Here is a 15,460-nt window from a genome sequence, read left to right on the forward strand (position 1 = left end):
TGACAAATTAAGGCAAAGCACAAATGACTGCAAATTCTGCAGAGCAACTTTCATATTCATGATATACCAGAAACATTTCAGAGGATGATAAATTATCTAACTCCAGAAATGAAAACTGAAGACACTTAAGAAAAGCCACAGAGAAAGATCCAGCCCAAGCCCGAGGAACTCTGAAGCTTTTTTAGAAGGTTGGTTTAGAAGGTTTAAACTTGTCGAGGATGCCATTGGCTTCTGCACAGAAGATTTCAAGACACAAATTGCACATAACAGATGGGTCTGGCCAGCACAAGCATTTTAGTCTCATTGATAGACAGAATAAGAATTTGTGATATCCCCTAGACTTGAGCAGGCAGTCTCACACTGGAGACTGCAAAGACCGGTGGCCTTCCTGGAGCCATGGAGATCACAGCAATGATCACACTGCTTGTGCTTTTAGCTTTTTGCTAAACAAAGTAGTGAAAAGTTGTACCAGGAGTACAGAGAGCACCCAGAGGTGATGTTGTAAGGTTTTTTTTAGTAGGATGTCTCTGTGTTTTTATTATGTTATGCTTTGGTATAAGGAAGTTGGGCCAGAATTTTTACTGAGAGTGTTCCTAGAAGTCTTAAGCTTCTACATGGTATAAGGCCGCTCTTCATAAATAAAACTACAGCTATCATTTAGTTTTAATTCCCAAGATATCTGCCTTATTCTACATCTGATCCCATCTGACTGAGGAGAGAAACAACAATAGTTTCACTCTACCCAGTCTCTCTTTTCAAGAACAGCCCTGTAAACTATAGGGCGTGCAAAGATTATGATCTTGTAACTACACAGACCTTATATATATATAATAATAATTTAAAAAAAACAGATATTAATTGACACATTTATGTGAATAAAAACTAACCACCTGGGGATAAGGCCTTATCTGTCACCACCTGTTCACATGGTGAGCAGAGCCATGGTGAACAGAGAGCACAGCTGGTCTCCAGTTCTGTAGTTCCCTGGCTGAACAGGGTTAAGGAGTGTGGAGGAGGTGGTGCCTAGAAGGAAGGGAGTGTCTGGCATTAGTCACCAACACTAGGGTCTGAATCAGTTCACTGAGTACTGATTCAGCAAATTAAACACTGACGAGAAACAGGAGATGTGGCCTCAACACTGCACTGAAGCAGAAGACAGCTGGGAAGCCTCAGGTGATGCCAGAGATGTGGCTCTGAAGTCCTTGCATGATGCAGACCTAGTAGGACATGCCCAGATCTCTGTGGGATCGGATGGAAGTGTGCAGGAGGGAGGTCATCCTGTCTCTTAGAGGAGCCACGACCACTGGGCATGTAGGAGGTGGCCTGGTAAGCACGAGGCCACCTTCAGAGTTTGCTTTTCCCACTCTATTTTTGCTCCCCCATAGCAGAGGATGTAAATGCTTATACTTAGCATACTGTGCCTGAGAGCGGTTGCCCACAGTTACACAAAGCAAATGTGCACTTGGGGAATGCCACATCATCAGTCCTCTGAGGGTGCATGGAGAATTAGTGCCAACACAGTACGATGTTTGCATAAGAGCATTTGATCTGTGCTTCATAGTGTGATTCACAGGGCTCTGCCCTGCTGGAATAGCTAGAAGTTAATTCCTGTGCTTTTTTACCTCATGTTAGTGTTCTGCTCTCCACAGCAAATGCATCAGTAACAGTAAAATTGTGGCAGGCATTACAGCCCAAGTTTAACACGGATATTTTTAATTCATGTTTTCATTTTTCCACATACTCTTTCTAACCATACTTATGAGCTTACACGCTGGGTTTTCCACTGCAAACCCTGCTTTATTTAGGTGAAAACCAGAATGTTAACATTTAGAAATGCAAAGTTGCCAGCGCTGTTTAAACATCCTCCTTAAAATATGTAGTTGTGCAAAAATGAAAGTGGTGCCTGTGTGTTTTGGAGAGCTAAAAATGACACCGTATTCAAAGATATGAAGCAAGAGAAGAAATGACACATTAAACTATGAATAATTCGGGTTTCACTTGTTCTCCAGAAACTTACACTGCTTTCTATATAAGCAGCCACTGGAGTTACCAAGGCCAGTCATCAAACAAGTCTGAAAACTTCACAGGATATCACTGTAGGACTTTAAGAGGTGCAGTATTTTCAGAAATATGCTTTCTCATATCTTCATTTATAAAAGCATGGGTCTTCTATATAAATAGCATTGTTCAAAGCAATGGTGTTCCCTCTTCCTTCTTTTCTGTCGGCACAACCGTTCTGTATCTCAGTTTCCTGGCTCTAAATGGATCACAAGACTTAGGAACACAAGAATGTTTCTGCATATTTTAGGAAAAAATAAGCAGGTAAACCAGAAGGGATGAAAAATAATTGGGTTTTTTGGATAGATCAAGAGATTAGTATCTGCCAATTCTGGACATCGCAGAATCAGCAGGGTTCGGACTCTTGGTTATGCTACTGAATGACCTTTCTATCGTGGAATCATAGAATCACGAAGGTTGGAAGAGACCTCCAAGATCATCCAGTACGACTGTCCACCTGCCACCAACATTTCCTCACTAAACCATATCCCTCAGTACAACATCTAAATGTTTCTCAAACACCTCCAGGGACAATGATTCAACCACATCCCTGGACAGTCAATTTCAGCCCACTCCAGCTCCTGACCATCTTGTATGGATGGCACTATGCAAATGCAAGGGAACAAACGTTTCCTGCAGCTTTATTGTTAAACAGCTGGTTATAACAGCAAGCTTGTACTTTGGCAGCTAATTTGGTGTCTTGGTTTGTTCTTTTTTCTCCTGTAGATTTATTTGTTTGTTTCCTTTAAAGCGTGGTGTGGCTTTCTGAATAGTTCCAATACAAGCAGACTTTGCTTAAGAGAGAAGCTGGACTGCCTGGATCCATCTGTCATTGTTTGCCCAAATGGTCCTCTGGGGATGTTTCTGCTCCTTCTGTTTCTATGAAAGCAGGCTGATGGCCAGCTGCACGATCCCCAGCCAGGAAGTCCACTTGGCCACTTTTCATGTACTGTCTTCCTTCTGGCACAGCCATCTCTGGTGGTCTGTGAGGCATCAAGTTTCTTACTGAAGAGCCATTGAATTCTCTTGAAGCACATGCAATAGCGCTGTGTCAAAGTACACTACAACGCAAAGGAATGTTGGCAACAAAAAATTACTTGGAAGCTATGATTAAGACACTAGCAGAACCATTTATAACCCTGTTTTATATGACAGCAAGCAAGATCAGAGGTTTCGTCTCTTATTTCCCTACGAAAACCTTATCTGAATGAAGCTGAGTCATATCACTCTACAGATTTGCAGCAGGACTCCCTCCTACATGGGTTTTTCAAGAACTTGCTGGCATGCTTTATTCAGCTCAGCCCACTGTGACCATCTCCTCACCATTCACCACCTCAATCACTGCTGCACAAGCAAGCTTGGATTTTGTTATTGTTTGTTTTGGAGCCACAAGAAACCTATTCATCTTTGAAAAGCTTAATTTCATTTCAAAGTGATTTTAAATAAATAATAGCTTAGAGCTGGTTTTCTTTTTTATTTTTTTTCCCCTTTAGTTTCAGCATGTTCTCATTTTTAAGTTTTAATTGAACAGGCCATGAAATTAAATACCAAGGATGTCACTGTCACAGGAGTTGTGAGAATGACTGCCCAGTTGTTCTTAGCCATGTACAACTGCTGCAGAAGCCACTGTGATACCTGCCTACTGTAAGTCACCAGACAGAAATGGAAGTGAGGATAATATGTCTGTGTGGAGCACTGCATGCAGCTGCTTGTGGTCTGAGCTGGCTGGATGCAGGCCAGACTGATCTGGATATTAGGTAGCTGCACTGACTAGAAAGCTAAGAACTGTGTTGATAAGCCCTGCTGAGAGAGTACTTATGGTAAATATAAGCACAGTGGTTTCAGTTTTCATATCAGAGTTGGCCTGTGTCCTGGTAGCTCAGAGTGTAAGAGTAGGCAAGCAACTATCCACATTAATTCATGTAGATATACCCCTAAAGGAATGTATAGGGTCCTTTCATCTTCAAAGAGGGCATTGGTGCCAAAATGTTCTGTCTTTTTTTGAACCCAAAATGTTTTGAGTTCTCCACTCTACCCCATTCTTTTCGTTGAAGAAAACATCACCTCCATCCTGATGCATGTTAAGGTACCCATATCTCAGTTTGGACAGGGAAGGCTGACAGATTGGCTGCTGCTGGTGGGAGAGCAGCACCTGGATGAAGAGCAGCCAGCTCTTATTGAGAACAAGATTCTTCAAGAAAATCAACCACTTATTCAGGAGCCTCAGTTCAGGCTTCCTTGGCACACTAACCCAGCACAGCTCTTCATCCAAGTGAGTGCTTTGTCTTTTGAATCTTTCTGTACTCTCCTGTACAGTAAAAGATTGGGATGTCTCACACCCAGCCACATCTCAGTTTATTCAGGTCTGAGATTTGGTAGACACTGGATACAATTTTGCAGGACTGGAATACATGTTAATTCAATTCAGACGAGACAGGGGTGGGAACTGTAGCCAGATCCCAAGCTGCCTGCTACAACCTGTTTGAAGACAGCTCAACCCCCCACTGCAAACGCAGCCTCTTGTAAGAGCTGTATTATCCTAGACCAGCTGGTGTCATTTCTCCTTTACCTGCCCTGAAAGGCCTGGCATCTCCTCTGAAAGGTGAAATAGAGGAGGTAACCCTCCTATCTGAACATGAAGAGGCTGCAAATAATGCAAAACTTAGGGAACGCAGCCTCAAATGATAGTACTTGATGTGGTCTATAGACCTCGGAACTAACTCTCACCCATAAATATCCCTACGTTGTTCCTTGAGAGCCTTTATTCCCCAGAGTGAGAGAGGAGATCATAAGCACTTAGAGACATGTTATAACAACTTCTATCAGTCCATTGCAATTAAATATCACTGAAGGTCCTTTCGAGGCTACAGAGCTGCACCATGAGAGTCTACTCTACTTTTGGTCTCATGGTTTTTGGGTTTTTTTTTTGGGTTTTTTTTTTTTTTTTTTTTTTTTTTTCTATTTTAACATGCAGAACTGAAAGAGATGCTTACCCACAGCAGGAAAAGGGAAGTCAGCCAACAGTGAAGAACCATAATTTATATAATCCAGCTCGGAAAGAGAAATGAAAGACGCAACATAAGACCAAAAAAGAAGAAGTGCACACCCAAAGTCTATACCAAGAATGACATTTTCAATGATAATATGAGTTACCTGAAAGGACAGGAAAATCCAGACATTCACCTACTCAGTCTTCATATCATGTAGCATATGACTCAGTTCAGATGGAGAAAATATCTAGAGCTGTCTGAAGGGCAAAGAGAAGAATGTAATCCTCAAACTCTTCAAGCTCCTCCAGAAGAGACTGCAAAAAGCTGGAGAAGAAACATCGAAAGCACAGAAGGAAGGAACAAGCAGACAGATCTGCTTCCAAATTTTAAGGCATTTAAACAGATTATACCATAAAAATTTCATCCTACCTCTTCCCACAAGTTGATCTCCATGCATGGATGTCTCTGGCTTTGGTTTCTTTCATTGAGGATAAGTGGCCCACACAGTAATTGGAACACACAGGTGACACTGCCTCTGATGTAGTGCTCCATTCAGCTCAATGCAGTGATGTTGGACGTGCTCACCAGAAAATGCACACATAGTCAAATATATCACTATTTCGGTGAGATCCCATCTAACCCCAAAAATCAGAAGTTTCAACATTCTGGAAAGCTTGAGGAACTTAGGAATATAGCTTACGTATCTTTGGACTGAATAAGGCGGTTGGTCAGCCCTCAGATTAAGCCTAGTCTTTTTCTGTTTCTTCCTCTTTGCTCTGTCCTATTGCATCACTAGACTGCTTCTGCATGCAAAGGCTCCTATTCCAACAGAAAAAAATCAGCATGTAGAATTTAGCACATTTATCACCTATCCATGTTTCTGTGGGTACAACACTGTGATACCATGTCAACAGCCTTGACTTTCTGCTCTGCAGGTCTTCAAGGAACCACAGCAGCCTTGACAGTAGCGTCATGCTACAAAGTTCCAGCATTCCTAAATCAGTGTATGAGAGGAATAAATATGGCATACCTTGCTGTCACAGTGGAACATCTATTGGCTACACCATCAGTTAAGGAATTTTGCCAGGTTGCCAAGCATTATCAAGGCCATACAATTGTGCTTACAACTAAAATAGGCTGCAATAGTCCACCCTTGGGAACTCAATATGGCAAATCTGGACCATACTAGCAAGACATCTGATGAATACATGGTTATATGTGAGCAATTCACTTCATCAATACTGCTCTTAAGCACAGAGCTAATCTGATGTTGAGGTCTTCCATTAGGCTGGGCTTTGTGTCAGGACTGAACCCTTTTTGCCTTATCTGCCAGCTTCACTATGTCGCACTGCATAGCACTGCATTGGATGGTTAGGGTACAAGAATACTGATAACAATTTAGATTGAGCAAAAGTGATATGCACAGTCACTCCACATGGAGAATTCATGCCACTGAACTACAGCTGGATACAAGCTAGACTCCTTGAGGTGCCTTTGCCTTTTACATATCAAACCAATATGGGTCATCCCATATCAGACCAACCAAGACTCTTGGTGCTGGAATCATAAGTCTGAGAGAGGGACTGTGCTATGGCAATTGCATGACATAGATCAAGCAGCAGGAAAACATGAATTAGAGATGTGTTAATGAGACGAATGTCTATTGCGTGTAACTTTCCAAATATGTATAGAATCAGAATCATAGAATGGTTTGGGTTGAAAGGGACCTTAAAGACCATACAAATTCAACCCGCTGCTGTGGTCAGGGACACCTACTGGATCAGGTTTCCCAAAGCACCATCCATTCTGGTCTTGAACACTTCCAGGGATGAGACATTCACAGCTTCTCTTGGCAATCCATTCCAGCATCTTACCATCGTGAATAATTTTTCAGGAGCATCCAATCTAAATATCCCTTCTTTTAGTTTAAAGCCATTACCAGTTGTGCTATCACTTCATGCCATTGTAAAGAATCCCACTCCTATTCTTCTATAGGCCCCTGTAGCTGGAACACCTAAGGTCTCCTTTGGCGCCTTCTCCGGGTGAAATAACCCCAATTCTCTCAGCCTGTCTCCTTAAGAGAGGTGCTCCAGCCCTCCAGCCCAGCATGGGCCCACCTCTTGAGCCTGTCAGGGTCCTCTGGTCAGCACCCCTTCACTCCTGTGTGCTGTATCTACAAAAACAGTTCACATCACAATTCACCATAGTGCTATTACAACTCTACTATTGTGGTCAAAATACTGTGTAATTACTTTTATATGAGGAATCTAGTAAGCCAGAATCACACATTGTCACAGCTCTTATCATGGTAATGCTGAAAGGAGGTTCTCAGCACAAGTAGGTGTCATAAATGTCAAGACTGATAAGAAGTTGATCATCCCCTTATCTGAGGAATTAAACCTGGCTTAGGTTTAGGTCACATTTAGGTCACAGGATGTAAAATTCTTAAAGAACTAAAGGGTATTTTCTTTCAGTGGTTTAACAGAAATTGTGATGTATCTTGGATTTTATATTAGGTGTACGATCACCTGAGTGATTAACTGGATGTAATGGATGATTAAAGCAGAGGGAGTCCTGAGCTACCTGTCTACAGCTGAAGGGTTTGACTTTAGCTGACAAGTCCATTGGAGTACCCAGGGCTGCAGAGTAATGACAAGTAAAAGATAAGGCACAGACTCACAGAGCAGTAAGCTCAGCTTTGGGATGCCTGGTACTAGCTCAAAAATACAGCCAAGTGATGCAAAACATTTAAGTGACACAAACTCATTTTGGCAGCCTGAGCTTACTGAAACATTTCTGAAAGGACAACTTTTTCCTAGCAGATGGAATGCTGGTATGTGCAACGTTTCTCTGCAATCCATCATAATGTCAAGGCAAATGAGGCAATTTAAGGAGCAGTGGCAAGAATTATCCGGAAGAGCTGTTTTATAGAAAAAGGTTAAAAGAGCTAAATACATCTAGTTTTGTTAACGGAGAGGTAGATGGAGGCATATATTCAGTCAGCAAAAACTTAGGTAATATAAACCTTGAAGATGGGGAGAAAATACTTGAGCTTTTATATATGGGAGTAAGTAGGAGTAAAGGAAAAGAGGATGGAGACTGAATATCAGAAAATCCTCTTAGCAGCGAAGTGCAAGACTTGTGTGTGCTTTGCAGAGGAAGTAATAGTATATATATTTATATTTTTTTAATTAAATCAATTTAAAATGAACATGAAATAATAAACAAGCTACCAGGAGTAAGTTTGTACTGACAGAAGAATGAATGGATGTCTGACAGATAACCTCTTATGAACACCAGCAGCCATTGAGGTTCTGGCTTCTAAGTGACCGCTCCACCAACTCTCCCAGAACCTCCTGAGTCCACTGCAAACATGGCAGGACAGAAAATGCACGCCCTTATTTTATCAGTTCTGGTTCGTTGCCCAGAAGAAGAGTTTAAACTCTCAATGAAGGTAGCTTCCATGACAGTTGGAAGCTGACTTTTGGGCGTTCAGAGGAGAAATATTTTAACTACTCTAGGTCCGTAAATACTGCTGTCTTCAAGTACACAGTCCTCCACTTAGGGTAGACAATGCTGAATGATAGGTAGAATGGCCTGGGTTGTCTTCAAGATCAAGGACCTCTAAGATCATTTAGTTTCAACCTCCCTGCTACAGGCAGGGTCGCCAACCACCAGACCAGGCTGCCAGAGCCACATCCAGCCTGGCCTTCAGTGCCTCCAGGGATGGAGGCAGACCTGAAGGTAGCCCAATCACACACCTTCCTGTGTTCAGTCTACTATTTCTTACCAATCATGCTAAAAACATTGACAACAGCTACAGAGTTAAGGCTGCCCATTACAGAGCCCTTCTGACGTGTTCTGCAATGGAATTGTGCATTTCTTCATCTGATTAGTCAGTTGTCAAACTTCATTGTCTCGGAATTCATGCAGTTTGTTTATTTACAGAAGTACATCTCAAAAAGAACCATATCTTACATTCCATAATATTTTCTTATGTTATTTTTTAGTAGGAGACTTGTATTAAAAAAATAGAGTTCAACAGGCTCATATAATACTGTGATATCCAAACATTACTATTTGTATGCCCAGCACACATCAACCAAGCAGCTCACAGAGCCTCAAACTTGTACGAAATAATATAAACCAGATTAATTCAGAAATAAATTAACGGAATGCCTTTTGCTATATCATTTACAGACACTGAACCATATTGTATTGTGGTTTGGTTTTTTTTTTTCCACACAGAACTCTTGACTGAAAACAGTAGGAGTTCTGGATAAAGATGAAAGGAAGAATATGCACTGTGAGCTGTTTGTTTTCTAAATATCTAAATATCTTTTGAGAAAGACATTCTCTGCATAAAATAATTAAAACTGCCTTTACTTTTATGCTGTAAGATTCTTACATACCATAATGGCAGGACTCACAGTTGTTCTCTCCTTTACTTTGTAGACCCTCTGTTTTTTGTTTTTTTAATAACACTGTTGGTATTTCCATTTTGACACAAAAGCAGATTTTACCATCCTTACGTCTTAGTTTCATTAGAGTTCCCATTCATTTTAGAGGTGGAATGAATTGGAATGAGAAAGTCTGGCTGCTCAGTTGTGCAACATTGAGTTTAAAATAGAATAGAAAAAAGCTGACTTATTTTCCCAGAAAAGCAATGTGTATACAGTAGAAGCCTTGTTAATAAAGTAAAATCATGATTACTCACAGACTGTTGTTTGCCTTTCTAAGTTCTTAGTGTGATTTATGTTCCTTGATTCGCATACCTGTTCCCCACAGAAGTCCACATGTGGCTCCTGCTCACAGCATTGATCTGGCTTCATATTTACTGTGGTTTGAGCGGTTCTGAGAAATGTTAAGAGGGACTCATGAGCTTTCAAGTCTCTCATTCACATATGTGCTGCTTCAACGCAGTGGTTAATAAAAAAAAGCAGTGTGAGAGATTAGTATTTACACTCAGGCCTTTAATTCAAAGCAGTGTCTTCTGGAAATGACCACTGTTAACTGTGACAAACTTTTATCCAATGCCATTAATTTTCCATTTTCTCCTCAAAAATAAACTTACCTGATGCTACGGCCATAGTTCAAGAAAACAACAATGTATGCAATTTCAATGTGCCTTTGGGGTGTTCTGACAGTAAAGAACAGCATATACTACAACTATGTAAGAACCATAACAAATGTACTTATTTTTATTTACTCTGTACATCAGTCAGTCCCTTTGAGACTCTGGATCTACCATACTATCCAAATCTATTACGTTGCTATGGCAGCTGAAATAGGACCTCATCTTTAAGAACTTTAAACCCAATCTAAGATGTTGATCTTAGTGAATGATTGGGAAGTGAATGATTGATTCCCATATTTCACAGATCCAAAGACCACAGATATTGTTAAAATGGGTAGCGGGAGGTTGTGTTCTTCCTCAGCTGATGGATACCATTGTGTTCTCACACTGACCCTCAAGCTCCTCCTCAGGTTGTGATGCAGATGGGTTTATTGGGAGGGATCCCCAAAAGTTACCCATGTGGGGGCAGGAACACCCTCCCATAGACCAGGCTGTCCAAGGACCCATCCAAGCACCATGCTCAGTGCTGGGCCCCTCACTACATGAAAGACACTGAGGCCCTGAAGTGCATCCAAAGAAGGGCAATAAAGCTGGGAAGGCTTTGGATCACAAGTCTTATGGGGGAGCAGCTGAGGAAACTGGGATTGTTCATTGTGGAGAAGGCTGAGGGGCGACCTTATCGCACTCTGCAACGACCCGAAAGGAGGTTGTGGTGAGGTGGGGATTGGACACAGCAACTGAATGAGCCATTTAACACGTTAAGTTGTGCCAGGAGGGGTTCAGTTTAGATATTAAGAATAATTTCAGCCCATAAAGGGCTCGCTGGTGCCAGGGGGGTGGGGTGGGTGCCGCAGGACAGAGCGCAGGCGCAGTCCCACTGTCTCCATTTTGAGAGCGGGCAGAGAAGACCTCGGAGCGGGTCTGTGGGGAAACAATGAGAGCAGCCCTTGAGCTTCCACAAGGACGGGATAGCGACACAGAGGCGAGATTAACAGCGCCGCGGGCAGGCTCGAGCGTGCACAAAACCACAGAATCTCAGCAAAAAATAACAACAACGAGGAGGGAAAATTTAAAAAAAAATCAAGAAAAATTAAACCAAACACTGCCAAGGAAAAAAGCGTGTTGCCCACACTTAAAATGGCGCCTCCCTCCCCCCCCTTGTTCCCGCCCCTCAGGGTCTCGTGCCCGCGCTGCGCTCCTCCCGCCTCCCGCCCCGCCCCTCCCCGAGCTCCTCCGCGCGCTCGCCGCGGCCCGGCCGGAGAACGCGGCGGACCCGCACCGGCTGCGGCAGCGCGATGACGGCGCGGCGGGAGGCGGCGGCCGGCTCTCCCTTCCCTCAATGCGGCGGCTGGGGGGCGGCCGCGCTGCGCCTCGTCCTGGCGGTGCTCCTGCACGCGGCCCGGGCCGAGAAGGAAGGTGAGCTCCCTTCGTTTTCCGTCCTTTCTTCTTATCGCAGCGTTCTCTTCCTTCGGCCGCGGCGGTTGCGGCTGTTGGCCGTGGGGAGGATGATGGAGCCCACGGGGCCTCGCGCCCCGGAGGGGGCGAGACGGAATATGGTCGGCCTCGCTGACAGCGTCGGGGATGGGGCCGCCCTTTAAAGAGGAGAGAGGGGAGGAGAAAGCAGAAAAAGCGTCGAGTTGGCTGCCCCGCGGCCGGCTCCCAGCGCTGCCCGGGCCGAGGCGAACAGGAGGCTGCGGTCTCGGGGTGCGCCCCGAACTTGGTCGAAAGTCAAATGGGGTCCGGCGGAGGAAGCCCGGGGGTCGCCGTGTCTTGCTCCGTGGTGCGGGGAGGGGAAGAAAAGAGCCCCGAGCGGAACGGCACGGCGTTATTGAGGGTGGCTTCTTCCTGCGCTGCCTCGCTGCGGACTCACGGCTCGCTTTGAAGCGTGGCTGTGCGGCGGGTGGGAGGCACGGGGCTGCTTCCGAGCACGGGGCTGCACTGCGGGGGGCGTAGTGAGGCTGAGAGGTACCGGAGGGGGGGCAGAGAGCGAAGCAGAGTTGGGATAAAGAAGAGGAAAGACGTAGAGTGGGAGCTCGGCAAGGAGCTTTAGCAGGATGCGGGGAAATGGCTTTAAGTTGAAAGAGGGAAGATTTAGGTTGGATGTTAGGGGGAAGTTCTTCACTAGGAGAGTGGTTAGGCCCTGGAACAGGCTGCCCAGGGAGGTTGTGGATGCCCCGTCCTTGGAGGTGTTCAAGACCAGGTTGGACGGGGCCCTGGGCAACCTGATCTAGTAAATGTGTATGTTTGGTGGCCCTGCCAGGCAGGGGGGTTGGAACTACATGATCCTTGAGGTCCCTTCCAACCCGGCTCATTCTGTGATTCTGTGATCTGTGTGATTCTGAGACAGTGAGTGTGTCTCCAGAGCAGACCTGGGGGATGGAACGGGTTGTAACCATGCAGGTATCGTAATAAAGGTCAATAAGCCTTTTTCTACCTTCTCATTCAAATACTTCAGAACCATCTATTTTTAACTCTGACTTTGGTTGCATTCCTTCACATGTGTGTGTGAGTATACAAGGTTTGTCAGTGATGCCGTACATTGATGTGATGGGACTGATGCAGCCCTGGAAGCTGTGACAGCTTCTGCTGTGACATGGTTTTGTTGATGTGTGGAGGAGCTGCTGCTTTTTCTCTCCAGCCTCTTGGCACTGCTGGGTAAACAAAGGCAGTGCTGGATTCAGAGTTCGAATGGTTGTGGTTGAGGCCCTTTGAGAAAGTGGCAGAGTTTGCACTGATTTCTTTCTGTTCGTACAACCTGTTATTTAAGACTTATCCTTTGGGTGTAGACTTTTAAATAGTATGTTTAAACTTACTAATAAGTCATGGTTTTGTGTTCTGGATTTTTTTTCTCCAATTCATTTTTCATGGATTCCTTAGGTTTGCTTACGTGTGGGGCACCACTGAAAACTCGAGTGTTTTCTTCAGTGCAATATGTATGTGGAGCTCCAGGAAGAAGGGGAAAAGGCAAATAGTCCTTTTCAGACAGTGGCTTGTGAGATCCAGTCCCGCTGATCTTAACAGAGCAGCATTCTGCAGCATTCTGCAGTAATTGAGCGTGGAAGAGGAAGGACCAGTCTGTACAGTGGGTAGGAGCTTGAAAGGAAACGGTAGTTCATGAGAAGGGAAGGGAGAGGAGGGTGTTTCAGCCTTTGTTCAGCACCTTTCTTACTAGGTTGTGAGACGTCAAACATAGGAAGGCACAGTTAAAAACAAAAAACACGGGGGTTGGGGGTGGGGCTGGTTGGACGTAGCTGAAAACAGGAAGTAAGAAAATAGGAATATCATCTGAATCCCTCAGATGTGGACATGCATGTCTCACTAGAGCTGCAGGAAGGAAGTTGTGGAGAGGAGGTAGAACTGAGGCAGTGAATTCTTGCTCCTGTCCTATTTCTGCTGAGCTCAGGTGAAGGTGACTGTATGAAGACACTCAGTGTGTGTGGTACAGATTCCAGAGGAGATGCTACAGAACAAAAGGCGATAAGAGAAGGGGATCAGATGGATGACAGAAATGAGAGAAGAACAATCAGAATCTCATAAAAGGAAGAGAAAAATGAAGATGGAGAACTCTTTTTTCCTTCCATCTTGCATGTCTGTGGGGCAAAGTGTGGGGAAAGATGGAGCCAATGCACAGAAGAGTGATGATTCCTCCATGTGTCTCAAGTAGGAGTTGTCACAAGTGAGAAGAATCACGATTCACTGGAACGGGCTGCCCAGGGAGGTGGTGGAGTCTCCTTCTCTGGAGATATTCAAGACCTGCCTGGACGCCTACCTGTGTGACGTGGTGTAGGGAGCCTGCTTTGGCAGGGGAGTTGGACTCGATGATCTCTAGAGGTCCCTTCCAACCCCTACAATTGATTCTGTGTGATTCTGTGATGATGTTGATGGATCCCAGGTTGATGTGTCTGCTTCTGGTCCCCAATGTTAGTTAAGGAGGTGGAGGTTAAAAGTGGAAGATAACCAGCTTTGCCATTTGTCTAACAATGGAAAACAAAACTCCAATCCTTTGTGTATACAGACTGTGAATCGAACTCATGGGGGACAGTGATATTGCTCTACGTGCTCTCTGCGCTAGAGAAGTATGAACATGTTGAAAGTACGTGGGGGAAACATGAGAGCAGATCAAACTGTATGTAGGCTGGCCGGAAAGCTTAAACATCAGTTTCAGACCAAAAAGTGATGTGCTACTTCTTATTTTGTAGCCTGGCTGAGCCCTTAGTGCCTGTATGTCACTGAGGAATGAGTGAGACTGAGCAGAAAGTTGAAGTTATGTAGTTTGTTTTTGTCATTTGCTATGGGTTCACAGATTACCCAAAAGAATAGCAACAAGAAAATGGTGCATTTAGTCCCCAAGAACCTCATGTTATCTGGGAGGAGCAAAAATAGAACATAAGAGTTTCTTTTGCAAGTACGGTTTCAGGCTTTTTGTAGTACACTCTTCCTTTTCTTGTGTAATTACCACATTCTGTGTTGCCACGTGGTTTGAGGCCAACTTTCAGTTTCTATTTGAGCATGCAGTTCTTGTTGTTGTTTTAATTGGTGGAGAGGAGTGCACAATATCCTTCTGGGTGTAAGGTAAAGGAAGCCATAATAGTACTCTAAACCCCATGGTCAGTATTATGTTTTGAGGACGAATGTCTTCCATGTGTGTGCTGTTAAACCTGAGGATTCTTTTGCTTTTGATATCTAAAATGGCAACCCAGGATACTTCATGTGAGTATGAAAAGTAAGCTAATGCTGGAAGCTGATGTGGGAGAAAGCTTACATGCTTACAATAAGGTAACAAACTCTTCCCATACACTACTCGTTTCTCATACTTTACTGTCAGAACTAATATAAGCACACAGCTATTGATGTTAATACTCTTTTTTAACCCTGACATCAATCAAAATGTGATCCAGAAAGAATTACCTTGGTCAAACTGTGAACACTGTGGTAGATGGAGTAGTAGCATGTTAAGCATGAGGAAAGTCACTAACAGGCTGCCCAGGGAGGTTGTGGATGCCCCGTCCTTGGAGGTGTTCAAGACCAGGTTGGACGGGGCCCTGGGCAACCTGATCTAGTAAATGTGCATTTGCAAAATTTTTAGGCTGAATTAAATATAAGCAAGCATCGTAATTCAGTGAACAGGAAGCTGAGACCTCGTATTCTCCATGGCATTGTGTTATCTAGAAATAATTTTTTTTCCTCCTTTGCATCTCTTTATCCTTTAGTGGTGTCTGGTCTCATTGCTTGCATGAGGCAGGTTGAGGTGTCTTTGCCTGTAGAGATGGTTCAACTCCTAATGGAACTTTGTATGGTGCCCGGCGTGACAAAGCCCCTCCAGACTTCATAGCAG

At 44.1% G+C, this 15,460-nt stretch overlaps 1 protein-coding gene and 1 long non-coding RNA gene across 3 annotated transcripts in view; one reads left to right on the top strand and one right to left on the bottom strand.

Annotated features, from left to right (window-relative positions):
• Positions 1-2,671: 2,671 nt before the first annotated feature.
• LOC107307438 lies at positions 2,672-6,100 on the bottom strand. 2 transcript variants are annotated; one of them, XR_004305753.1, is made up of 3 exons: positions 5,212-6,100; positions 5,052-5,109; positions 2,672-3,119 (listed from the first exon to the last, which is right to left on the bottom strand). It is a non-coding gene; the product is annotated as an uncharacterized LOC107307438 (long non-coding RNA). The 2 variants fall into 2 exon arrangements; XR_001552405.2 differs by lacking the exon at positions 5,052-5,109.
• A 5,268-nt stretch (positions 6,101-11,368) lies between these two features.
• TMEM131 (transmembrane protein 131) overlaps positions 11,369-15,460 on the top strand; it is an 87,143-nt gene continuing 83,051 nt past the window's right edge. Inside the window, exon 1 of the mRNA XM_015850938.2 lies at positions 11,369-11,541. Within this exon, the coding sequence (XP_015706424.1) occupies positions 11,421-11,541 (121 nt within the window). The 5' untranslated portion in view covers positions 11,369-11,420. The remainder of the gene's footprint in view (positions 11,542-15,460) is intronic.

This window comes from Coturnix japonica, chromosome 1 (assembly GCF_001577835.2).
Source record: "Coturnix japonica isolate 7356 chromosome 1, Coturnix japonica 2.1, whole genome shotgun sequence".
Classification (NCBI taxonomy): Eukaryota; Metazoa; Chordata; class Aves; order Galliformes; family Phasianidae; genus Coturnix; species Coturnix japonica.